This window comes from Dromiciops gliroides, chromosome 4 (assembly GCF_019393635.1).
Source record: "Dromiciops gliroides isolate mDroGli1 chromosome 4, mDroGli1.pri, whole genome shotgun sequence".
Taxonomy (NCBI): domain Eukaryota; kingdom Metazoa; phylum Chordata; class Mammalia; order Microbiotheria; family Microbiotheriidae; genus Dromiciops; species Dromiciops gliroides.
This window is the reverse complement of record NC_057864.1, coordinates 446,421,633-446,448,698: the sequence shown is the minus strand read 5'-3', so window position 1 is coordinate 446,448,698 and position 27,066 is coordinate 446,421,633. Positions and strand designations below refer to the sequence as shown.

Genomic DNA, 27,066 nt, shown 5'->3' with positions numbered 1-27,066 from the left:
TATGAAAATGCCTGGGGTTACAAGAGAGATGTTCTGTGCCAAGAAGAGCAAGACAAACAATACTGCTAGACTGTGAAGTCTGTGGAATGGAGGAGGGTCTAAGAACTCTGGAAAGGTCAAAAAGAGCCGGGTTAGAAAAGGAATTAAAATTAAATTTGATCCTGCAGGTAAGAGTGAGCTCCTGGAGTTTACTGAATGGAGGTGGGGAGCCTATGCTTTAGGAAGATCAATTTGACAGGACTGTAGAGAGGAAGAGTCTTCAGGCAAGAAGACCAACCAGTAGGGTATTATAGCAGTCCTGATGTGAGGTGATGGTGGCAGGGTCATATTGGAGAAAGTAGCATATACCTGAGATATCATGAAGATAGAACCAATAGGACTCCCCAACTGATAGGATATGGAGGGACAGTGGGGTTAGAGGTGAGGTGAAGCAGGGCAGTCAATTAAACATTGCTAAATGGGAAGTAATTAACAAAAAGAAGGCACCAGAATTCAAAGGAGTTAGGGAAGACTTCCGGTAAAAGATGGCAGCCAGGGAAACCTGGAGGCAGAGCTAAGAAGGGAGAGCTTTCCAGGCATGAGAGACAGCCAAAAAAAAAAAAACAAAACAAACCTAGAGTCAATACAAAGGAGAGTTTTGTTAGTGGGACAGCCAGGAGGCCAGTGCCACTAGATCAAAGAGGTGTAAGAAGAATGGAAAGGTAGGAGTGGACTAGGTCATGAAGACCTCTGAATGCCAAACAGAGGATTTGGTATCTGATTCTGGAGGTGACAGGGAACCACTGGACGCTACTGAATAGTGAGGTGACATTGTCAGACTTGCAATTTGGAAAAACCTTTCTGCCATCTGAACAGAGGGTGGGTAGGAGTGGTAAGAGGCTTGAGGCAGGTGGACCCAACAGCAGCCTGTTGTCCCATGTAAGAATAAGTCAGTGTAGGCCTGCACCAGGAATATGCAGGAACAAGAGTGAATGAGGAGCTGAAAATGACAACACCCAGGTTGTAAGCCTGGGGGACTGGGAGCACGGTGATGCTCTCAAAAGGAATAGGGAAGTTAGGAAGAGGAGAGGATTTGGAGAAAAGATAATGAGTTCTGTCTTAGATATGTTTTTTGATGGAACGTTCAGTTAGAGAGATCAGACTGGAGGTCAGAGAGAAGGAATTTTCCTAGTAACGTGTCCTTGAATTTAATACAATACTAGATTATTCAGCTCAATTGTCTTGTTTTCCTATTTTGTGCTTCACTGATCAATTTTCTAATTTTTAATGAGTACCAAATAGATTTGATGATTTCTGCTTTAAAGTACAACTTGAGTGATAACTGTGCTTCCATTATTTCTCTTAAGGTTCTAGACCTTTTCATTCCTTCAAATGAATTTTATTATTATTTTGTGTATCTCTATAAAGCACCCCCTTCAGTAATTTGATTACTACAAAAGTCTGTAAATTAATTTAAGTAGAATTTTCATGTTTGTTGTTGTTTGTCCTTCATTCTCGAAGAGGACCATGTCATCAGGAGGTGATATCATGACTTGCAGTCAATTGGATAAATTGGATTTAAATAAGGGAAGGCTGTGCAAAGTCACCAATCTCTCTCTCCTCCAGAGCCATCAGGGTCCAATGGCAAGATATATATCAGGATGACTGGAGATGGCTCCAGATGTTTAAGGCAATTGGGGTTAAATGTCTTGACCAGGGTCACAGAGCTAGTAAATTATGAGGTGAGATTTGAACTCAGGTCCTTCTAAATTTAGGGACAGTGTTCTATCCACTGCACCACCTTGCTGCCCCATTGTCATGTTTACTGTGCTCAAGGCCCAGCCATGAGTACTAAATATCTTCTCCAAATATTTAAGTCATTATTTCCTTAAAGAGTGCTTCTAATTACATTTAGTGTATGCTGGGAGATTGACACATATTTTATGGATTTTGTAGTTATACTATATGGGACTTCCCCTTTTATTATTTCCTCCTGAATTTAATAAAAATTAGAACTAAATTTTTATAAGATACTGTTGATTTTTGTGGGTTTATTTTGTATATTGCTACTTTAATAAAGTTATTATTATCAATTACTTCCTTTGATGATCCTCTGGATCTGTTTCTAAGTAAACCACATGACATCAGAAAATGAAGTTAGCTTTATTTACTCTTTGCCTACATTTAGGGCTTTGATTTCTTTTCTTTTCTACTAGCATTTTGAGCAAAATTTCAAATAATAGTGGATAAAGGCGGCATCTTTGATTTAATCATGTGTTTACTGAAAAAGCATCTGGTGCCTTCTCATTGGAATGTCACACACTTTTGGTTTTAAGTCTATACTTTAGTCACATTAAAGATGGACCTTCTATGTCTATTGTTCACAAGGATTTTGATCATAAATGAATGTTGTCCTCTGTCAAAAACTTTTTTTCTATCTATTTGTATAATCCTATGGTTCAGGTATTTTTTTGCTTTTTAAATGGCTAATTACATTTTTTCCCAAATGTTGAACACATCCTTCCATCAGTCTTATGATTCAATTTGATTATAGTGAATAATTTCAAAAATATATTTCTGGTTTTTTTAAATTAGGGCTTAAAATTTTAGTATCAGAGTAAACATTTATTAGTGATATTTGTTTATACTTCTCTTGGTTTAGGTATCAAGATTGTATTTAATCTTATAAAAAGACTTTATATGTATATAACAGATAAGTAATAGTGGGATTGAGAATGGGAAAGATGATGAACTTTGTTTATTTGTAAGGTCTTAGCTATATATGGGATATTCATTTAAAACTGTCCTAAAGTAAATTGGAAATAAAAACTTCAAAGGTGAGGAGTCACCATTACAAAAGGCAAAACCAAAACAAAACAAAACTAGATATTAGAATTTAAATAAGAAAATCTTATTTTAGAAAATATTACTCCCAGGTTATCTTCCTGTGCCATAAAAGGGAACAATTACATAAAGGATGTTCCTTATTCATTAAATTTAATTCATCTGAAATCTGAAGCTTATCATATTATGATGACTATTTTATCTTTAACATGTTACAATTAGAATGCATCATCTGTTAAAAGATCACACATGGGGCAGCTAGGTGGCACAGTGGATAGAGCACTGGCCCTGGATTCAGGAGTACCTGAGTTCAAATCCAGCCTCAGACACAACACTTACTAGCTGTGTGACCCTGGGCAAGTCACTTAACCCCAATTGCCTCACCAAAAAACAAACAAACAAACAAACAAACAAAAAAGATCACACAGTAAACTACTTGACAAGAAAATCATACAGAAAGAAACCCACTTACTTCAGTGTCTCAGCAAGGAAGAAGCTCTGCTGTACATCATCGTATGCAGGAGCAGAAGAATACACATCCTTGATCCCAGAAAATCCACCTCTGACTCGACAATACTTTTCAATAGCCTATGTTAGAAATGAAATGGGAAAAAAGAACAAAACAATTCCATAAAATTCAAAATTTGAGGGGTCAATTTCAGCTAAACAATATGCTGAGAGATTTGATGACTGAAAATGGGATTTCTAACCAAATGGAATTTCCATAATGAAAAGCATTAAGTGAATCCCTTTCCTTACAAGTAATCTGTTTAACCTTTTAACAAGTTGAAGAAATTCCCTACCTTTCTGTTCTGAAAATTGAAGTAGAAGGGTTTTCCCCATTTACTTGTTGATATTTACTTTTCCACAGTAGATTTGAGCTGTTCCAAATCTAGTAACAGAGTAAAATCTCACCAATTTTAACAAGTTAAGACTACTTGCAATGGCTTACATAGATCTAACTTGCTGCTGAAATCTGCAAAGGTATTGTCTATCTCGATAGAATGCTGGAGAGACTTTAAAGGAGACTGTTTTATTTTCCATTTGAATCTCCCAAGCCTAGCCCAGTGCTTTGTACATAGTAACCACTTAATAACTGCTTCATTCATTCACACTGGAACCTTAATAAATAAATTAAAAGGATTTATAGTTAACACGTCAGCTGTATAATAAATGGGTGATTCTGAAGTGTTCAAATGTGTTTGAAAGTTCCAAATACTCCTCTCTTATTTTGTTTTAATGAACTCTGTGTCTGACATCCAAAACCTTTCATAATCTGCCACCCTCCCCCCCACCCCCACCCCCAGTCTCTTTACATCCCCACCCACAAGTTCTCCATAACCTAGTAACACTGGCTTCCTTCCTATTATTCCATTTCCCAACTCTAGTGTTTCCCCAGCTATCGTCTATGCCTGGAAGCATCTTCCTCATCTCTAGCTACCAGCTGCCCTGGCCTCCTTCAAGGCCCAGCTAAAATCCCACCTTTTGTTGTAGGCCTTTCCCAATCCCTCTTACTTCCCTCTGCTGAACATTTCCAATCTATCCCGTCTATAGATTCTTTGTCCATAGCTGTTTGCGTGTTTTCTCCCCCATTTTTGCCTTCCTTTGTATCTCTACTGCTTAGCATAGTGGCTATCATATAGTAGTCAATTAATAAATACTTTTTTCCTTCCCTCTTCCCTTCCTGCAAAGAAAACCACTGGTGCAGAGTTCAAGGTCATCTACAAAGCACTATATAGTAAGAGCATGGAAAATTACAAGTAATATTACCTCACAAATCAAGAAAAACAGTAAAGGGGGAAATGCACTTCTAGAAATGTTGACATAGGGCCTGATGAAACCAGATCACCCTAAGAATATTTACAGATGAAAATATGAAGACAAGAAATAGACACAAAGACTATCGTTAGCATTTCTGTAGTGCTTTCTTCTCATAACTGATGACAGTGGAATCACCATAGCTGAATTCTAATGCCTCAGTACATTATGTATGAGAACATATAACATGTACTTAAGAAGATGACATCAGCAAAAGAAGTCAGGCCAGAAATATCTAAAGACATTTCTGCTGGAAGTAACAACTTTGAAGGCACAAAGGGGTTGACCTTTCAAGATATCTCAAGAGAGAAGGATAAAAAATTGAGTGGAAAAAAAGCCCAAGGATAATGATGAAAACATTATCCAAACCTAATTTAAATACTTTTTTCTATTCTCTATAAAATCTTTATGAGAATAGCTGATAAACAGATTGAGTATCCATGATAATAAAATGGAGACAAGAAAGAAAGCTTTTTCTATGACAGATGACACCTTCACAGCAGTAAAAATGACTGAATGTTATAGTGAATATATGTATTCACATTGTTTTAGTGTTCTTCGGTTTAAAAAAAAATTCACTAGGAAAAAACACAATCCTAAAACACTTTTTAAAAAGATGTTTCTTTGTGCATGCATACACATACACACACACACACACAGATGAGATCATATAAGATCCTTTAATACATACAACCACAAAGATAACTTTTCCCCATAATTTAGACATGGCTGCCAAAGGTATTCACTACAGTCATGGAAGTTTTCCACCCAGTCCAAAAAGGGGATTCCCTATAGATGATAAAGTTTTCTGGATGTTATTGTTTACAAATACCATTATGACTACATCAAGGACCATACTATAGGGTTTCCTAAATGAGATCCATAAGCACACAAAAGAGTAACCAGAGAGGAAGAATCCTAAGGCTAGAGAAAACACTTCCCTGACTATGACATGTGATTGGATAACTTTATCAGTGTATATATCTTAGATAGGCACTGTCCTTGAAGCTTCCAATTACCTGTTTTGATCAGTAGAATGCCTCTCACCCATTGACTTTCCCTGAACTCATTCCCTAGTTGTTAACATAATCCTTCCCCCTTCATCTTCATAAAGAGTGGTGCCCACGTGCCAAAGAACAAAATCCTTCACCATTCTAATCCAGCACAAACCAAACCTCCCCCAACCCCACGTACCATGCCAGATACACCTGCCCCTGCCCCTGTACCCTCTCTGACTCCTGTTCTATGGTGAACAGATTTAACTTCATAACTATTTCTCACATACTCTCATCTTCTTGAACTCATTGTGACCTGGCTTCCCTCACATGCATGTGCATTTCTAGCAATCCTTTCTTGTATTGTTTTTTTTCCTCTCTTACCCTTCAATGGTCCCATTGGATGAACTCATATATACTTTCTTTCCCTTTGCTATTCTAACCACACTCTCTGTAGCATTCATCACATTCAGCAACTTCTCTGAGGTTTACTCTACCTAAATTTGTCACACAATTCCCATCCTGGTGGCTGTTATATCTGGCTCCCCAGATCACTTTCCGTTCTTTCTTCTTTCTTTCTTTCTTTTTTTTTTTTTAAAGTGAGGCAATTGGGGTTAAATGACTTGTCCAGGGTCACACAGCTAGTAAGTGTTAAGTGTCTGAGGTCGGATTTGAACTCAGGTACTCCTGAATCCAGGGCCGGTGCTCTATCCACTGCGCCACCTAGCTGCCCCTACTTTCTGTTCTTTCTTAAGGAGTTCAGGGCCTGGCTCACTTTCTTTAATTCCTACCCTTATACTAAGGAACTTATGTTTTCTCCAAGATCCTGACATCTCAGTTCCACAATCTACTTAACTCCTATGGACCTGTTCTTCTACACACATAGGAATGGTTATACTCTTGGTCTTAACATCGCTCCAGAATATTCCAATTCTATGTTAATAATTCCAAAATGCCCTTATCTATACATAATCCATCATTCCATCTCTTCTTAAGCCTCATTCTTACTCACTCTATATATCTGATATTTATATTTAGATATCTGATCAGTTGCAAGTTTTGTTTTTAAGCCCACAATATGTCTCATATCTATTCTTTTCTCTCTATTTACCCAGCCAGAAGAGAGGAAGTGTGTCTAAGCTATGAAAAAAGGGGATAATAGAGAGCCCAAATACACCACTGGTATTGATCAGAAAAAACACCAGGGTTATTTAAATCCTCTGTGGACAATTTACAAAAGGTTAGGCAAAAGGGTGACACATGATCAGAAGGAGATAGGTTTTGACTACTGAAATGATTCTTCTGTGAACATTCTTTACCTCATGATTTCTGTTTGCCTTCTGTGGTACATTTATCTATGAAGAATATGTCTAATACAAGATAAACTTTACTTCTGATGTTGTGAAATTATAAAATTTTGAATCAGTGAAATTTGAAATAATTAGCTTTATCTTACATACAAATTTGTACCAACTCAAAGCATCAAGACTAAGAACTGAGGTAACTTTGTGCCTAATTCAACTTTAAGAACTATCTTAGGGAAGGGAATAAAGAGAGAGAGGAAAAAACCTTGGTTCTTAAATGGGACTTGGCTGCATTTTTCTTGCAGATATGGCACGGGCGGGGGGGGGGGGGGGGGGGGGGGGGGGGGGGGGGGGAAGAAGGTTGGGAGAAGCACAATGAAAGAGAAACTGAAAAAGAAGTGGGCTGTAGAAGTTATTTCCCAGGTCTACATTTGTGCTTTTCCATTCACATTTTCAATGTTATGGTGCCTGCTCTATCAAGAACTAAAGTTTCACTTCATGAAATGACTCTAAAATGAAGCACAGACTATGACTCGCTTACAAGGCTTCCTTAGTTATTCTGAATTTTTTCCAACTTCCTGAGGCAAAGAACACAATCAGTGTAAGGAAGCTCTGTGTTTAAAAATCTTCTACTCTGTTTCAAATAACATTGAAAGTGTTCAGAGAGGAAGAAGTTTGCACCTTTTAAGAACATTATCTGTTAAGAAGCAACTTTGAAATGGCACAATTAAATTAAATCCTTTCAATGTTAATTAGCAATTCATTAGAAAGAAGACAGGTATTTAGAGAAATCAAAAGTATAAAGAGAATAGAAACTACCTATTCTAGTAATTTAGTCACCCAGGTAACCACATATTTAATGGATGATGGATAACTTGAGGTCTTAGGTAGACAGACAGAAAGGAGGTAGTAGATCCATGAGCTTTTAACTTTTTGGAATATATCAATTCCACAAAGAGAAGCATACCAATAAAAGCAAGTTGAATAGTTAAATAAATGATAGACCTAATTGAATGCAATGTAATGCCTTTTACATATATTATTTCCTTTACTTACACACACACACACACACACACACACACACATACACACACACACACACGATTTAAAAAAAAATTTTTTTTCTTCATTTTTTAAATTCTTTCTTGTGAGAGATAGTTTCCTGAAAAAGGGACAGAGGAAGGTAATTTGAAAATGAAACCATGCGAAATGAGATTTTTATTTCATAAAAAGGGAGAAAAAAGAATTTTTGTCACCATATCTCTTGCCATGGTTCTTTGTTAAGTTGGTTCCATGGGATAGATCAAGATTTCTTTGGTTGGGGAGAAATGGAATACTTTAAATGGAAGACTCTTAAGTAGATAGCAAATAATCATACTGCAGTCAGCCAGAGTTCATAATGGGGATATAGCTTGTTGAGCTGAGATGGTGAGAGTGGTAGGTATCCTTATAAGCAGAACCAGAAAGAGTCAGAACTGGAGCTGAGCAAAGTTGCATACATTCAAGATTAGCTGTAGAGAACTGGGATCAGGTCAGGTAACACAGACAAGAATCTGATAGCAGGGGTCTTAAGGCAAATGCATACTAGACAAAATCACCTAACTTCATGAGGCCTGCCACATACTCTTGCTTTCTATAAATCTGCTATAGCTGGCCACCCCCCAAAATATCATCCATTACAACAACTTTCTCTAGTTAGGCTAACATGAATCTCTAAATTCATCAGTGAAAAATGCACAATGGAATGCCTCTATGATTTTCACAAAAGACTCTGTAAATTATCATCATCTTTAATAGTAATATGGGTGCTAATGTATTACTTGGCTTATCCTTTGTTTATAATTATCAACAAATGCCTGGTCCACCTCCTTTTATGGTCTTTGTACCATCAGTTATATCTTTTATACAATTTTTTAACTTAAAGTCATTATTTTAACACTAAAGCCTACTTTTAATTTCTTCACCTATGTGACTCTAGGTTGTCATTTTGATTCTTATAGGTTCAACGGCAATCAAAGATTTGCATATATAAGCATCACTAGGAGATTTCTACCACCAGTCAGTCACCTGAGTGGCCAGCTATGGAAAAATGATAACCCTGGACAAAAACAGGATCAGTACTAGAATTAAGAATGTAGTCTAGCAATACTAATATAAGGTTTATGTATCAAGGAGACTCCTGATAACAAGAAAACCCTCTGTACAAAAACATTCATAACAATGTTATCTGCATAGCAAAAAAAAAAAAAACCAAACCAGGAAATAAACTAGTGTCCAATGACAGGATAATGATTGATCAAACTATGATACATTAATGCCCACAAGCATGACCAGAAGGCAGAATTCACAGAACCAGGTTAGTTCTATTAGGAAATTATGCAAAATGAAGAAAGTAGAGTTAAAAAGAAAACACAACTACCTTTATATGAAGACAGCATTAAAGCTATAAAACTTACATCAAAAGTTAGGAGACAATGTTGGTACAATTTATTAAAATTAAGTGTTTAACTTTAATGAATGACAAAGATGTGTTATTATTAACACATCACTCTCATGCTGTTTTGCTGACTGTTATGGGGAACATATTTTGTGAATGATTTATAAATTTGGTATGTCTACTGTATCAAAATGGTATTAAAAAGCCTCCAGAGTAATATTGGAAACTATGTCCAAAGGGCTATAGAACTATGCATACCTTTGATCAGCAATACACTGCTAGGTTTAATCCCAAAGACATCCAAAGAAGAGAAAAAGACCTATTTGTACAAAAATATTTATAGCAGCTCTCTTTGTAGTGGCTAAGAAATTAAAAAATCAATGAAATGTTCAACAATGGGGAAAAGGCTAAACAAGCTGTGGTTTATGATGGTGATGGAATGTTATTGGCTATAAGAAACGATAAGACAGAATGATTTCAGAAAGGCCTGGAAAGATTTGTATGAACTGATGTATAGTGAAGTGTGCAGAACCAGAGAACCTGTGCACAGAGACAGCAATATTGTTCAATTAAGAACTATGAATTACTTAACTATTCTCAGCAATACAATGATCTAAGACAATCCCAAAGGACTAATTAATGATGAACAATTTATCAACTGATATTGACTGAACACAGGCTGAAGCATGCTATTTTTCACTTTCATTTTTTCTTCTATTCAAGTTTTCTTTAAAAAATTATTAATATGGTCATTTTTTTTTACATAATTGCACATGTATAACTTATATTTTATTGCTTACTGCCTCAGAAAGGGGGGAGGGGAGAGAAGGAAGGGAGGGATAAAATTTGGAACTCAAAAATCTTTATAAAGTATTTATTGAGAAAAAAAAAGCTCCAAGTGGCGAATGGTATTAGTGAAAGCACTTTCCAATGAATACCCCTTTCTCATTTCATTCATAATTCTGGAGTCTAGCTGGGTGTCCATTTCAGAGTCTGATACACATACATTAATGGGCTGACTCACACTAACTACCACTTCTCTAGTTTTCCTCATATGGTTAGAATTATTTTCTTTGTATTCTGGAGGATCTTATTGAGGAAGGCTTAGTTTTATTTTAAGTGTTTTTAGATTTAAATGCAATCTGTATAATGCAAAATGTAACACCTACCGTTTTGTTTTATTGGTCATTATAAATGTACAGTATTTCAACTGCATTATGACTCAAGAATATTCTGGGGCTCTAAATGCTGTTTATTATACTGTTTCAATGGGTAAATGTATTCTAAGTTTTAGACTAAAGACTTTAAAAAGAAAATTTTCAAACGTAACCTATTTGGTTAAATTCGGGACTTCATGTAACATAGGACATTATTATTATTATTATTTTATTTTATTTTATTTTTTTAGTGAGGCAATTGGGGTTAAGTGACTTGCCCAGGGTCACACAGCTAGTAAGTGTTAAGTGTCTGAGGCCGGATTTGAACTCAGGTACTCCTGACTCCAGGGCTGGTGCTCTATCCACTGTGCCATCTAGCTGCCCCTGGGACATTCTTATTACAAATTTTTTTCCTGTCTATACTTATGCACAATAACAACAAAATACTCCATTTTGTATTTATTTTGTCTTAAGTTAGGAGACTGAGAAGACACTCTAGCAAGTCCTTCTGCTTAACCTTTTGAAAAATACCAATGATAATTAATCTAATCATAATGAAAAACCACCACAAAAATGATGCTATCAGAAAAGGAGTTCTAATGGGGAAAAAGAATTTAAAGGATCTACTTCCAATGTGCCGGAAAACACTGTGAGAGTCACTTCTGCTACACTTGTCTATCAGTTCCTTCATTTTTTAAATGGAAATAGGTCTTTAGATGCTGAGCAGAGAACATGAAGCTTACTGTAGGAGGGCTTCGTTTCTTCCTTACTTCCCTAAGCTAACATGGCTTTTCACTTACCTCAGTTGCCTCCCAGCCCCACTGCCTGTATTTGGGGTCATGAGTGAATCTCCACATGTACCAGTAAGTTTCAATTACTTCTGGGCGGAGAATGTAATACTTTTCATTCTGCCTCACAGCTACAGCCTCTGCACCACCATCAAATTTGAATGCTTCAGGACCCAGTTTTAACACTGTAAAGAGACAAATAAACAAGATAAATAAACAAGTACTCTTTGTTATGACTTTTATTTTCTTTTTGAAGAATAGTGAATATGAAGTGGAGACACTGTAAAATGTGTCTTTAACATAAAACAAATCTAGTTTTTTTAATTCTCTTTTTAGAACAGCTAAGAACATCTATTAAAACTTTTAAATGGACTAAGGCTCTTAGGACATACTATATGTTTTTCTTGAATAATGCATTACAACCCAGTGATAAATTTACCTATATGACAGGAGTCCAGTAATTCTTTTGGAAAAAAATGCAATCCTAAAACATAAACACACTGAAAACACTTTCCATTGTATTCCCAAATAAACTGTTAAGTTGACTTATCTTATGTAAAAAGGTTTTTGGGTTTTTTTTGAAGTGGGTAAAGGTCAGGCAAAGGATCAAGAGGATTTTTAACTTCTTATTTAATATATACAAATGGGGAAACAGTTCACAACTTAAATTTCATTTCTAATATTCCCCATTTTTCATTCAAAGCAAGTTTTCTAAAAGCAATAGTGTATCTTCACAAAATTTAAAGAATATTAAAAAGTTAAAAAAATCTGTAGACAACACATTTTTTAAAATAAATTTATAAAAAGTATCCGCTTGACATAGCAGAGGGTCTAAACCATCTTTAGAAACTTGGGCAGGGGTCCAAATTACCTTTTTTTTTTTTTTTTGAGACCTTACAGGTCATTTAATCCAACACATTTAAAGATGGGGCCAAGAGGAAACAAGTTACCATGGTCACAATAAATTTTTACAAGATTCCATTCCAGTTTGTTGCGGTATAAAATACTCACAGCCTAATATAAAAAACCATAAAAACATTGAGTAATGTTAAGATCAACTTTCAGATTACAATAGTCAGCAAGGTAGACTATAATTTAGGAATTAACAATCCAACAGATAGAAAGTAGTACAAAAGCAATGATTTCAGTCAAGCAATCCTGACTGGCCACTTCTTTTTTTGATCTTATATTAGTGATATGCCAGTCAAGCATCTTTCCCTAAAATATGCACTGGAGATGGATCCTAAACCATATGATGTTTAAAATCTAAATTGTGGTCGCCTTAAATTAGAAGCTTCAGCACCAGTCTTTGGGCATTAAACATTTATTAAAGCATTACAGGTATTAACATGGAGTTCAGAAACTTAAGAAAAGGTCTATCTATCCTAGAGTTCCAGCCTGGTTGGGTTCTTCCTCAAGTCCTCCTCCATGAGCCTGCTTTAATCAGGAACTCTCCAGCAAGCTGACTGTGGAAGCTTTTTATAGGTCTGGAACAGAGGCAGTCCTTACACACTGCTTCAAGCTGATTGGTTGGTGTCATCCAAATCCATTTAACTTGAAGTAGGCTAATCAGCAGTCAATCACTCTCACTTGAGTCAATCAGTCTAGATTAATCTCCAGGCGGGTCTTTGAGTATCTGCCAAATCCCATTATTTCATCACAGCCACAATCTTTGTGAGACAAAAAAGGGGCACACACATCAAAGCAGTCAGCATGAGGGAAGAGTATACCATTTGAGAATACCAGAAGCAAACAGACCATTGTGACACTTTTATTGACAAAAATAATCCAACAAATGATGTTCACAGACGGCGACCACGGTGATCACCCTTTCTGCGAGTGCTGTGAGAGGGGATTGGAGTGACATCCTTAATCCACCTGAACTTCATTCCAGAACGTGCCAGGGCTCTCAGGGCTGACTGTGCACCAGGGCCAGATGTCTTAGTCCTATTTCCCCCTGTGGCCCGATGTTTGATGTGACGGGCAGTGATGTCTAGTTCTTTACATCTCTGGGCAACGTCCTGAGCGGCCAACATAGCAGCAAAGGGAGAAGATTCATCTCTGTCAGCCCTGACCTTCATCCCATCAGTCACTCCGAAGATGGTTTCTTTGCCAGAGAGATCAGTCACATGGACAAAGGTGTCGTTGAAGGAAGCAAAGACATGGCAGACACAAAACACATTCTCTCCCTCTACAACCTGAGGCTCAAGGCTGATGACCTGCTCTTCTTTCTTTTCCTTCTCCTTGTGAAGCGCCATTTCTGCTCCTTTGCTTGGGCCGCCAACACCAGAAAGGCCCAAATTATCTTTAAGTTTCATCAGTAAATTGCCCAGTCATCAATTCCCAAACAAATGGGAACGCTCAGATTTTAAAACAAGTGTCAGCTACTGAGCAATAGAGAACTGCATGAAAAGACAAGGAGCTTTCTTCCACTGGGAGTCTGTTTGAATGTGAGCTGTCCCTTTCTAAGAACAGCATTCAGAGGTGGTAGCTGTGAAAATAGGACATCTATTTTTCACTTCTTTCTTCAAATGGAAGATTTTTCATACATAGAGCAGGGAAGACTCTCAGGGAAGAAAAGACAGGACATCAGCTGAAGTAAAGTCAAAAGAATTCTGTAGGGGGCGGCTAGGTGGCACAGAGGATAAAGCACCAGCCCTGGATTCAGGAGGACCTGAGTTCAAATCCAGCCTCAGACACTTGGCACTTACTAGTTGTGTGACCCTGGGCAAGTCACTTAACTCCCATTGCCGCACCAAAAAAAAAAAAGAATGCTGTAGTAGAAAGATCACTGGTCCTCTTCTGTTTCTGTATCCTCTCTTTTGCTGACCTAATTGGTTTCCCTGGGTCTAATCATTATCTTTATGCAGAAGACTCTCAGATCTACACATCTTACCCTTGCATCACTCTGGAGTGCTTGCCCCATATTGGACATGTCAAGCTGGAATATTCATAGACATTTTTTGTTGTTGTTGTTGTTGTTGTTTTTTTTAGTGAGGCAATTGGGGTTAAGTGACTTGCCCAGGGTTAGTAAGTGTTAAGTGTCTGAGGCCAGATTTGAACCCAGGTACTCCTGACTCCAGGGCCGGTGCTCCATCGACTGTGCCACCTAGCTGCCCCACTCATAGACATTTTAAACTCAACATGTCTAAAACAATTCATTATTTTTCCATCCAAATCCAACCCTCTTCCCAACTTTCCTATGTGTTGCAGAAACTATTACTCTTCTAGTCACCTGGATATGTAACCTGAGAAGCATTCTTAACTCTTGGTTCTCAGTCAAAACACAAATCCAACCAGCCATCAAATCTTGTTAATTCTACTTGCATCATCTCTATTGCATCTCTTCCCTTCACTCTACTGTTACAACTGCCAACCTGGTTCAGACTCTTAGCACCCCTTATCTGAACTATAGCAATATCCCCTAATTAGTCTTCCTGCCTCAAGTGTCTCTCTCCTCTCCAATTCATTTTCCACACAGCTACCAAAGTGATTATTTCTAAGGCTTGGGTCTGCCAGTGTCATTCTCCTGCTTGAATAAACTAATAGTTCCTAATTACTTCTAGCATAAAATACAAATCTTTGGTGTGGAATTTGAACTTTTCCACATCCTGTTTCTAACCTACCTTTCTAGGCTAATTTTTTTTTATTTCCCTTTTTCACACATTCTTCAGTCTAGCCAAACTGGCTTCTTGCTCTTCCTTACACATGGTGATCCTTTTCCCAACTCTGTGCATTTATGCCATACTAACCTCCATGCCCAGAATGCAGTCCCTTCCCACTGTCAGTGTTTTAACGAATGAATAAGCATTTATTAACCTGAGTATGTACCAAACACCGTGCTGGAGTAAGAAACAGAATTCTGCTCTTAAGGAGCACACACTTTAATTAGATAAGACACATATTTTTATCAATTGGACTCAGTTCTCTCTATATTTGAGAAATGAGACTTTTATCAGAGATACTTATTTCAAAAATTCTTTCCCGGTTTTCTGCTTCCTTTAAAATTTTGGTTATGTTAGTTTTGTTTGTACAAAAGCTTTTAAATTTTATCTATTTTACATTTTGTATTGCTCTCTATATCTTCTTTGGTCCTAAACTCTTCCTCTGTCCATAAATCTGACAAATGAACTATGTGCTCTTAATTTGCTTATGCTATTACCCTTTATGTGTAAATCATGTATCCATTTTTACTTTACTTTCGTATACAGTGTCAGATGTTGGTGTATACCTAGTTTCTGCCATACTGTTTTCCAGTTTTCCCAGCAGTTTTTGTCAATGATTTTTTGTTCCAAAATCTTGGATCTTTGTGTGTATCAGATATGAGATTACATTTATTATAGGGTAATTTAGTATACCACTTCTATTCTACTGATCCACCTCTCTATTTCTTAGCCAGTATGAAATTGTTTTCATAATTAACACTTTATAATACAGTTTGAGACCTGGTACTGCTTCACCACCTTCTTTCATATTTTTTCGTTGACTTTTCATTGATTCCCTTTTGAGCTTTTGTTCTTCTAGACCCAAGATAGCAGCGCCTGCCAGAACTGTTTCTGGCCCAGCCCCATTGTCATGAGGAGGAAGCAATCCTAGAGAGAAGCAGCCACTATTCTTTTTTTTTTTTTTTTGCGGGGCAATGGGGTTAACTGACTTGCCCAGGGTCACACAGCTAGTAAGTGTCAAGTGTCTGAGGCTGGATTTGAACTCAGGTACTCCTGAATCCAGGGCTGACACTTTATCCACTGTGCCACCTAGCCGCCCCGCAGCCGCTATTCTTAACAGCATCATCACTAACTGTTGATCACCTGCCAATCTATAACAGGCAGGTGTTACAGCCCTTGCTTCCTCTGCAGCCATAGTTACTGAAAACCCAGAAAGTTCTCTCCACCCAAATCCTTGGTACTATCAAATACCTCAATATCAGAAATAGATGTGGTTTTATCAGTAAAAATGGTGTTAAAGAAGATGTATTAAATTTGGAACTATGCCCAAAGGGCTATGAAACTATGCATACCCTTTGGTCCAGCAATCCCACTGCTAGGTTTATATCCCAAAGACATCCGCAAAAAGAGAAAAAGACCTTTGTACAAAAATATTTACAGCAGCTCTGTTTGTGGTGGCTAAGAATTAGAAATCAAAGGAATGTCCATCAACTGGGGAATGGCTAAACAAGCTGTGGTTTATGATGGTGATGGAATATTATTGTGCTATAAGAAATAATCAAAATATGATGCCAAGTTCCCCAAGGAAACAAATAATATAAACTCTAGAATATCTAGCAAATAGTTAAAGATGTAATTTATCACTAGATCATACTAAGGCTTCTTCTAAATATGAATGATGTGACAATATCTTGTTTCATCCTCATAATACATGCACAGTACACTAGATGACAGAACTGCATCACTGAAATTCATAACTTTTTTACAATGCAATTTACATAGAAATGTGTTTTATTTAATTAAGAAGTAAAATGTATTCCACCAAACGTGTAGTCAAATGATTGGTGCTTGAAAAGCAGTGCTAAGAGTATGTTCATGTTACAGTAAGTAGATTTCTTGAAATGAAGCTAAACATTTTCAAAAATTGACTATCAACTTAAAATATAGTTGATTCACTTTAATGAGTGAATTGTGGGGGGAAAAAGAGTTTAACAGGAAAACATTGCACATTTAAATTCTTTTTGAATAAAACCAAAACTTGTAAGAGTATATTAAAAAAAAAAGACAAACAGCATGATTTCAGAAAGGCCTGGAAAGACTTGTATGAACTGATGTATAGCAAACTGAGCAGAACCAAGAAAACATTGTACACAGTGACAGCAATATCTTTCCATGAAAAACTGTGAATGACTTAGCTATTCTCAGCAATACAATGATCCAAGACAATCCCAAAGGACTAATGATGAAGCATACTATCCACCTCCAAAGAAAGAACTGATACTGACTGAACACAGACTGAAGCACGCTATTTTTCACTTTCTTTTTTTCATTTTTTCTTTTGAGTTTTCCTATACAAAATGACAAACATGGAAATGTTTTACATAATTGCACATGTATAACCTATATCTGATTTCTTACTGTCAGAGAGGGGAGAGGGAGGATGGAATTTGGAACTCAAAACTTTAAAATGTTTATTATAAAAAAATTAGATAAGACAACACCTAAAAAGAAAATTCATTTGCAGGACAGATGGATAATTTCAGAAGTCTTAAAGGTATTGGGGGAGGGGGGAAAGAGGAGGGAACGAGGAGGGAACATCAAAACCCAGGTCCTTAGGGTTAATCAATATGTCAGGTGATGATGCCAGTGGTAATAATCACAATCTTTTAATAACAGGTTCTAGAATTGTTTTTTCCAGGCAAACTAGCTAGTATATAATTCTTGCATTCAGTTTCAGTGTCAACATCAAAATGAGACCCTTTGTATTCCTATGGACTACTAGTCCCTCAAATGATTAGTTCACCAAATTCCATTTTTATTTATTTTCTATCTATTTATGTGTACATGTTAGCTCCTGTCAATGTAAACTTCTTGAGGACCGGCACAATTTCATTTTTTTTTGTTTTTGTATTATCAGAACCAGTGTACTGCCAGGCATACTAGACACTTAAAAAATGCTTTTTTGATTAATCAAGAGAATGAATTCTAGGAGGAAAGCCTGTACAAAATCATACACTGTCTGGGTAACAGCAAGCAGGCCAGAAAGGCCCTAACGTAGCGTAATATGAAATAAGCATGCAAAGGTGGTCTAGTGAGAGTGATGGGCTTTAAATGCCAACCTATGGAGTCTGAACACATAGTATACCATGTTTGTTTTTGTTTTTTTCAAATAGGCCCAGAAATGAGCATAATACTACAGATATAATTTTAGAGGGCAGAGTACAGAGGGAATATCACCCATTACTGGAAGTTATGTCTCTTAAGGAGGGCCAAGACTTTTGGCTTTGACACCACACTGCTGATTCACAATTGAGCTTTAGTCCAGTAAAACCCTAGAGTCTTTTCAGAAGTATTGTTGGGGCAGCTAGGTAGCGCAGTGGATAAAGCACCGGCCCTGGATTCAGAAGGACCAGAGTTCAAATCCGACCTCAGACACTTAACACTTACTAGCTGTGTGACCCTGGGCAAGTCACTTAACCCCAATCGCCTCACTAAAAAACAAAACAAAACAAACAACAGAAGTATTGTCTAAGCATCCTTCCCCCATCTTGTAATGATGAAGTAATTTTCATTTGTCCCTAGGGAATATCAACTTATTATTGGATTTGGTCTAATGCTTTAGTCTGTCAGGACCTTTTTGATTTTGGACTGTCATTTGGTGTGTTAGCTCTCCTCATTTTTATATCACCAGCAATATCATGTCAAGCACATCATCTATTCCTTCATCCAAGTCATCACCAAGAATGTTCAGCATGACTGAGTCTACCCATTCAGCTGCTTTTGAATCCATCTGATTTTGTTACCATCTTGTCCATCTCTCTCCAGGTTTTCCACAAGAAAACTCTTAAGTTACTTTGGCAAATGCTTTGGTTTAAAATCTAGGTAAACTTTATCTATCTACTAGTTTGGTAACCCTGTCAAAAAAAGAAAATAAATTGTTTTAGAATCAACTGTTTTTGAGGAAATCAGACTACGTTTTGTAATTATCACTTCCTTTTCTTTCTAGAAATTCAGTAGCCACCTATTTTTTTTTTAAGTGAGGCGATTGGGGTATTAAGGGCTAAAATTCTAGCTAAACTGTCTAAAATATCTAATGAGTGGTCGCCAATAAATTATAAGCTTTACAAGAGTTAGACTTTTAAGCATTTATTAAGGAGAACAAGAGTTTGGTAAAGAGAGAAGAAAAGGCCTAGATTCCTATCTATTAAAGGGAGAGCACATTTCTAGCTCCCCTCTCCACCAGCGTCCTCAGGAAAGAGAGTGAGACCGAGCGCCAGTCTCTTCCTTCCTCCTCCCACTAGCCCGTGTCACTTCCTGACGCCAAAGAAAAGACTCCTGGTCTTGCCCTCAAAGACCTTCGCTTCATGGGTGGGACTCTTCTACAGTAAGTCTCCAGCAGGTGGCGTTATTCCAATCGTTACAGGGGTTAAGTGACTTGCCCAGGGTCACACAGCTAGTTAAGTGTTAGGTGTCTGAGGCCGGATTTGAACTCAGGTACTCCTGACTCCAGGGCCAGTGCTCTATCCACTGTACCACCTAGCTGCCCCAGTAGTCACCTTTTAATAACAGGTTTTAGTATTTCTATAAGGAATTAAAGTCAAGCTCACCAGCACATAGTTCAAAAAGAGCAATCTCTTCCCCATCTTTGGTTTGTCTTTTAAAAAGTTCATATTGACTGGTGAGTTCCCTGTGCACGTTTATCTCTTTAGATAACTCTCCCTCAATGTGTTACTTCTCATGTAAGAATTTAACTCTTGAAAATTCCCTTTCTCTCCCTGAATAACTTCACCTGAAGAATTTTAATCTACTGTATCCTCCCTCTACTACTCTGAACCCTGTGAAATCTGCTCCCTCAAAACCTGTCAGACTGTGACTAGCTTTTCTTCCGTTCTCTATCAAAAACCTGAAAAGGGAGTGGAGATCATCTCTAACATTTCTGTCCTTATTTTTGGCTGTCATCATGTTCACTTCAGCAAGCAACATTTCCCTCTTAGTAAGAATCAGCTCTAGATTAAATTTTCTTCTTTTTGGTTCCTCCATGTTTTGAAGTATAAGATTATTACTGAAGAGCAACCAAGAAATTATTAGCTGCTCTTCTTTTTGGCAGAAAGAACTCCAGCAAGATGTCTAAATAATTGAAGTCTCCCATCAATACTCTAGTAAACCTCAGTGCCAGGCTTGCCACCTGTCTCCTGACTCCCTCATGTTTCCTCTCTCTAGGTGGCCTGTAGCATGACACAACGACAAAGTCATCTTCTGTTTCTTCTTCCATTGATCAGCACCCAAATACTCTCCACCATGCTTTCTCTTTCTGCTTCCTGGATTTCCCCATACAGGTCTATCTTCTCATTATGTAATGCTACCTTCTACCTGCCCTGTATCTAGCCTATTTCTTTTGAATTAATCTTGCTCTTCCAGAGCCATGGATGAGTCATGGGTTTTATTACACTAAGAGTGTTAGGCCCTCTTTGGGTTAAGATCTCTAGTGCATGGGGGCAGCTAGGTGGCGCAGTGGATAAAGCACCGGCCCTGGATTCAGGAGTACCTGAGTTCAAATCCAGCCTCAGACACTTGACACTTACTAGCTGTGTGACCCTGGGCAAGTCACTTAACCCCTACTGCCCTGCAAAACAAAAAAACAAAAACAAAAACAAACAAAAAAAAAAAGATCTCTAGTGCATTTTGCTTTTCCCTACACTCTGTACATTTCTAAATCAACATTTGAGGCCCCAGGCTTTTTACTACAGGCTCCTTTCTTGTATTTGGTCCCCTGTGAACTTCTGAATATCTCAACTATCATCCTTTCTCCTGTTCTACCACTACACTTCATAGTATCAAGTTTGGTGAATATAGAGGTATTTTTCTTTCATCCTTTTTTTAGTTAGGAGTTCTTTTGGTTAAAATTTTAAAACATTCTTTAAAAAAATTTTTCAACTTAAAAAACCACAAGTATACAAAGTGAACAGAGGGAAAAAAAGAGCTGTGCATTAAATTGTAAATCCTTTTAAGAATATAATAAATCCAATATATAAATTTTTGGATTAGATTTGAAGGTCATCAAAAACACATTTTTACTAACCTTTGTCAGATGCATTCCATCCCTGCCTAGGAATCTGTCATTTTGATGTTTTAATCCATAGTCCAGAAATCCAAATCCCATCTGAAAACACCACTGCCTTAATCAGTTCTATGCTACCAAATTATTGGTATATATATATATATATATATCCACAAGAGCAAGAAAGAACAAGAACCTGGGGGTACCCCACTAAAGACCTCATTCAACTTGACATTAAGATAATAATGACTACTTTTGAGGTTTGGTCACTGAACGATGACAAATCCAACTAGCTATAGGCTTACATCTCTCCATCTTGTCCATAAAGACACATTTTTGTAGAAATCTAGATATACTATGTCTATAAAATTTCCATGCTCTACCAATATTTACCCTGTCAAAAAAGAAAAAAGAGGTTAATTTGTCTTGATGAAACATATTGGTTTTTGGTTATAATAAGCCTCCTTTCCTAGATGCTTAAAATTCATCTCTTTTATAACATGATCTAGAATTTTGCCAGGAAATCAGTCTATTTCACTGGCCTGTAGACTACTAAGTCCATTATACTTCTTTTTCTTAGCATCCAAGTCCTGCAAAAAACACCTGTACTACGATTTTCCTGGCATCCCTGACAGGAGCCAAGCAATCAGATAGGCTAACTCTTTCAAGTTCCTGGGCTATAGCTCATCTAGCCCTAGCAACCTGAACTCACCAAGAACAGCTAGGTACTCTGATCTCACTTTTTGTTCTATCCTTCCCAGTCCAAAGTTCATTCTCCTTAGCAGAGAAAGCAGAAGCAAAATAAAAGTTAAGTAAGTAGTTCAGCCTGTTCATCATTGTTGTTTAATACCATCCCAAATACCCTGAGTAATGACTGATCCCTTTTTTGATTATACCTGTTTTTCTTCAAATGCTAAAATTCTTTTTTTATTTTTAATTATTCAACAGTAGCCTTAGCTCAGTCTAGGATTTGGGGCTCTGATAATTTTATAGCAATCAAATTAAAATCAAGAGTTTCAGAGTTGAAAGGAATCTTGGAACCTTGGAAGGTACCCGAATACCTCCATAATATGAAATTCCTAATATGAAATTATATGATTTTGTGATATTAAATTATAGAGGAATAATTATTTTTATTGGTGGTATCAAGCCAAAAAATCACCTATTTCAATACCACATCATTTTTATAAGATTATCATGAGCCCAGAATAACTTAAGTATGTCCTTTGAAAGAAAGGAAGATGGAGTCTGGCAACAATTTGCCAGAAAAATTGAAAGTATATAAAAGAGGAGATTACACCTTATGATCCTAAGATCCTAGCATCCTAAAGTGATATCCATCCCAATACAATTTTGCAGTGTTGGAGAATAACTCAAGGCAAAATGTATTAAGGAAGCTGCTGTAGTAATGCGAGGTGAAATGTCATAACTTCAAATGAGGACAAAAAAACATTTTAAGGATGTGCTAAAACACAGCTTCAAAAAATGTGTCATATTTATGATGTCCAGCAATTGAAAGATAGCTTGATTTGATCAAAAGTTTTGGGTTAAAGATGAGTCCAACGGCCAGAAAAGAAAAAAGGGGTGTCCGACAATGACAAGTTATGAATATAATAGCTACAAATTAAATAACAACATTCACTCATGCACAGTGGTGGAGAAGTGTTTTTGCATCAATCTACATTTACACAAATAGCAATCATAAGCAGCAGTGACAAATATCAAAGGCAGTAAGGTAATCTTATAATAAGGGTTACCATCAAGCATCCTTATCATAACTGTCTTATCAAGGTTTTACAATAGGCATGTGAGCTAGTACTTAATGTTATATGTTGATGTGTTTTCGATAAGAGGAAATGAGATTTGACCATATGCAAATGAAATATAAATGCACATTCAGCATACTAATATGTAGCAGCAAACACATGGCTAGTGTTACTGATATGTTTCAAAATCAGGCCAATCACAATTTTTAAAACTGATTTGTAATAATAACATTTGAAAACAAATAGTATAGTAATATCTCAGTAGGCTGTTCCTTTCAATTTGTTAGTATTTTGTCTAAAATAGAGTTCTTGACTTAGTTATATGAAATAATTTGCAGGAGATTTATTCATAATCTTTAACACATTGTCAAAAATAAAGGCCTTCAGCCTTAACCTTGAAGATGAGGAAACAGGTTATTCTAACTATACTTTATTCATTGTACTTAAAATATGAGGCTAACTGGTTATTCCAACTATATTTTATAAGGATCACACATTAAGATTAAGTAAAAATCATACTGTGCATAAATGTTTGTGTCTCAAAAGGAATCTCAAAACGTGAATTTAGTTTATTAAATTCTCACACAGAAATTACTAGCCTTTACTTTTTAATGCATTCATGATCACATTACTCCACTGTTTAAATTGTTATGAAAGTGTTTAGCCAAAATGATTCAGAAAATCAGTCATTTACTTAGTCAACAAGGATTTAATAAGTGCTTATGTCCCAATGTTAAGCACTGTGCTAAGCTCCAGGATACAAAGAAATGTAAAAACAAGGTCTATGCCCTGGACATCATTCCAAGAGCTGGAAGGGAACTTAGAGATCCAGTGCCTGACTTAGCACCTAGCAAATCCTCGGGATCTGATAACTGCTAATTGATTATCTAATCCCATTCTGTGTCTTTAAAGATGAGCAAACTAGGATGCAGAAAGATTAAGTGACTTGTCCAAGGTGTAATAAGAGCCGGCCTCTAACTACATCCCAAATGGGGAGTTTCTTTTTAGTCGAAGGAACTAGCAATGACAGAAAGCAATCGGTGGATTAACAACTACAACAAAAATCAACTCTCAATAACCAGGAATGGATGATTCAGAACCCTTGTTTTCTTGACATCTTCTGAGTAGTTCATTGCATATTAGTACTTGTCCTGAGAAATGGACAAAGGCCAAGTGAGGAAATTAATGTCAAACTGGTTTTGATATTTATCTATATGTTGGTTTTGCAGAGGAAGAGGCTAAAACTAATGACAGTGTTTGAATTTTAAGATGATTCAAATGAACTACACTTATGCATACCTCCTCTTAAACATATGTTCGGACCATTCTCTTATTTGTGTTCACATGAATAATTGAGAATTAGATGTATTAATTAGGGTGGAATCAATGACAAGCTTTTAAAAGAGTAACTGAGTTGTAGGCTATAGCCTATCATATAATGATTCATTTTTTTTTTTTTTGGAAATTGAATTACAAAAGTAATAAACACTTTTGATAGAGGAAAGATTCAAATTAATGCAAAAATTTCTAAGCATATCTAAAAAATTAACTTCTCAAATTTCAGTATCCAAAGTAGTTATGAAAAGCTGATATGGAACCACATTTTCAGAATATCACTATTTGAAAAGTAAAGTATAACTGAATTCCTGGTAGTTCTTGGGTACACAGTTAGCTTTCCTGGCCAGATCATGATTATAAAGATTATTATATAATAAATAACCAAGTTAGTGAAATTTCTTACCCGTTCTGTCATATGACTCATGACATGTATGTGCAATTTCTGCTCCAAGTTGTAAATAATGCCCAGCTTTATCCTTTCTGGAACCATCTGCTCCCAAAGCAAACATTCCTCCAGCAAAGCAGGTCAAATGACCCATCTTCCTTTCTAAGTGTCCATTCTTCCATTCTCCAATAAATGTTAGACCACCATTGGATGTTCTAATAAGATGCTTTTCTATGGCCTGTAAAGTGAATAGTTTTTGAGATTCTAAAAATGTATTGGTGTTCAAACTGATTTTATACATGAGTCAATAACTCACATTCATATGCAGTTCACTAGGGGATATATCATGCTCAGACAAGACAGTTCCTGCCTTCATCAAATGTACAGAACAATAAGTGGACTAAAACACATAATTATAATACAAAATACATGATAAATGTATTAGAAAGGGGCACAACAAAATAATATTTAAGTCACAAAAGGGAAAAGTGTGTTATCACAGGGGGGATAAGGAAGGCTTCATTTAAGTGTTAGGAGTTGAGTCAAACACGTAAAAGGGGGGCCTGGAGAGGCTACTCCAGGCATAGTAACACCATGAGAAAAGACAAGGAAGAGGAAAAGGGAAGGGCGTGTTTGAAGAGCAAGGAGTAGTTCAGTATGAGAAAAGGTTGCAGAAAAGTTATATAGGACCAGATTATGGAAAACTCTGAATACCAGGGAAAGGAGTCTGAACTTTACTTGACAGAAGGAGGCAGTCAATGAAAGATCCCGATTAAAGGAGTAATGGGACCAAATAGGGAAGTTTAGTTTGGCAAGTGTAGAAATAAATTACTGGCGGGGGAAAGAGATATAGGCAGAAAGTCCTGTTAGAAACCTACGACAACTGTCCAAATTGGGTGGTAATGGAGGATCAGACTGAGGCCGTGACAGCAGAAATAGAAAAGAATGGAGAGGAGATAGTAGAGATATAGAAACAGTTTCCTCGATTATGGATTATTTAAACATGAGAGTTAAGAGAAACAGGAGATTCAAAGACAAATCCTAAGATTTTACCCACTGAAGATCGGGTAGATGACTAGTGGAGCCACTGGAAGAAAAGGTCAAAGTAGGTGCCAGGGAAAGAGAAGCTTGGCTAGGGTCATGTGACACTGGAGGGGCCACAACTGCCCGGTGCTGAGAAGAGAGATCAGATCTAAACATAGGATGGACGAAGGAGACAGCTGAAGCTAAAGAAGATGCAGGAAGAACCCGTGAAAAGAGAGCCAGATTTGGAGTCTGATGATCTAGGGTCAGATCTTGGCTCTGTTCTTTGCCTATGTAACCTTGAGCACGTCTCCTCTGGTCTCTGGGTCTTAGCTCCTCATCTATGAAACAAGAGAGTTAAAGAGACTAGATGAACTCAAGGGTCAGTGTGGAATCAATAATCTTGTTGCCCTAGTAGGGAACACTTACATTAAAGCGTTCAGAGGAGAACAAAGGATCGATCAAGGAAGCATGGAAGACTCAAGTAATCCAGGAGAGAAAATGCAGAGAGGGGAGAGGCAACAGAACAGAGAAGTAAAACAAGATGAGAACTGAAAAGGGGGCAATTAGGTTCAGCAATTAGGAGGTCTATTTTCTTCAAGAGAGCAGTTTCAACAGTGATAGGGTCAGCTACCCAGGTGTAAGGGACTGCGTACGGTAAGAGCAGATGATGAATTGGTCTAGAAGACATTTTGAAGATGCTTGCAAGTGGGGTGGAGGTGATATAAACTGCATACAAACGACACCCATTTGTTAACAGAGTTTTTGTTTTACTTGCTTTCTCAGTTAGGATAAAGAGAGTGGAGGGAGGGAGGAAGAAGTTAGAGAATGTTTACCAGAAAATAAAATAAAATTGAATTTTAAAAAAGTAGTTCACACATTTAAGAAACAGGACACTGCAACATTTGCTTACATAAGTAAAAATAAAGTATATGTCAAGTAACAAAGAAATTTTAAGAGGAAAATAATGCTAATAACTAGGGGATAATCAGGAAGCGTTGAATGGTACCTGAGTTGTGCTTTGTTTTCTTATTTTTTAAATTTTATTTCTTTTTTTAAAGGAGAGAGTTTTTAATAATCCCTCCACCACCCCCTCTCACCCTGGCCCAGTTCCAAAAAAGACAAAATCCCTTACAATTAAGTGTAGTCACATTTCTGCATTAGCATGAGCTGGGCTTTCAAAGAATCCTATGAAGTGGATGTGAGACCAGCATGCCCCTTATTGTGCATGGGACTGGGGTTACAAGGACAAAAACAACAGTCCTTGCCTTCAGGGAAATTATGGTGACTTCAGGGGAATGTAACATATACAGAGGAGTAAATAAAAAGTGATTGGAGGTGGAAGAGAACACCAACGAACTGGAGGATCAGAAGACTTGGCCTTGGCATCTTAAGATGCCAGGATATTGTCATTCATCAGGAGAAGAAGAACAATCAGTTTCCATTCTGGAAGGTGATCACTTCTGCTTCATTTTCAAAGAGGAGCAATGTCATGGGAACAGTGTGAAC

The 27,066-nt window shown here is 37.0% G+C and overlaps 2 protein-coding genes across 2 annotated transcripts in view; both read right to left on the bottom strand.

Annotated features, from left to right (window-relative positions):
• MAN1A2 (mannosidase alpha class 1A member 2) overlaps positions 1 to 27,066 on the bottom strand; it is a 241,454-nt gene that overhangs the window by 12,261 nt on the left and 202,127 nt on the right. Inside the window, 3 exon segments of the mRNA XM_044000249.1 lie at positions 3,296 to 3,411; positions 11,335 to 11,507; positions 24,553 to 24,772. Of these exon segments, the coding sequence (XP_043856184.1) occupies positions 3,296 to 3,411; positions 11,335 to 11,507; positions 24,553 to 24,772 (509 nt within the window).
• LOC122753124 (40S ribosomal protein S14-like) lies at positions 12,931 to 13,614 on the bottom strand. Its single transcript, XM_044000250.1, has one exon. It carries the CDS (start codon positions 13,578 to 13,580, stop codon positions 13,125 to 13,127), a length of 456 nt encoding a protein of 151 aa, XP_043856185.1. The 5' UTR covers positions 13,581 to 13,614; the 3' UTR covers positions 12,931 to 13,124.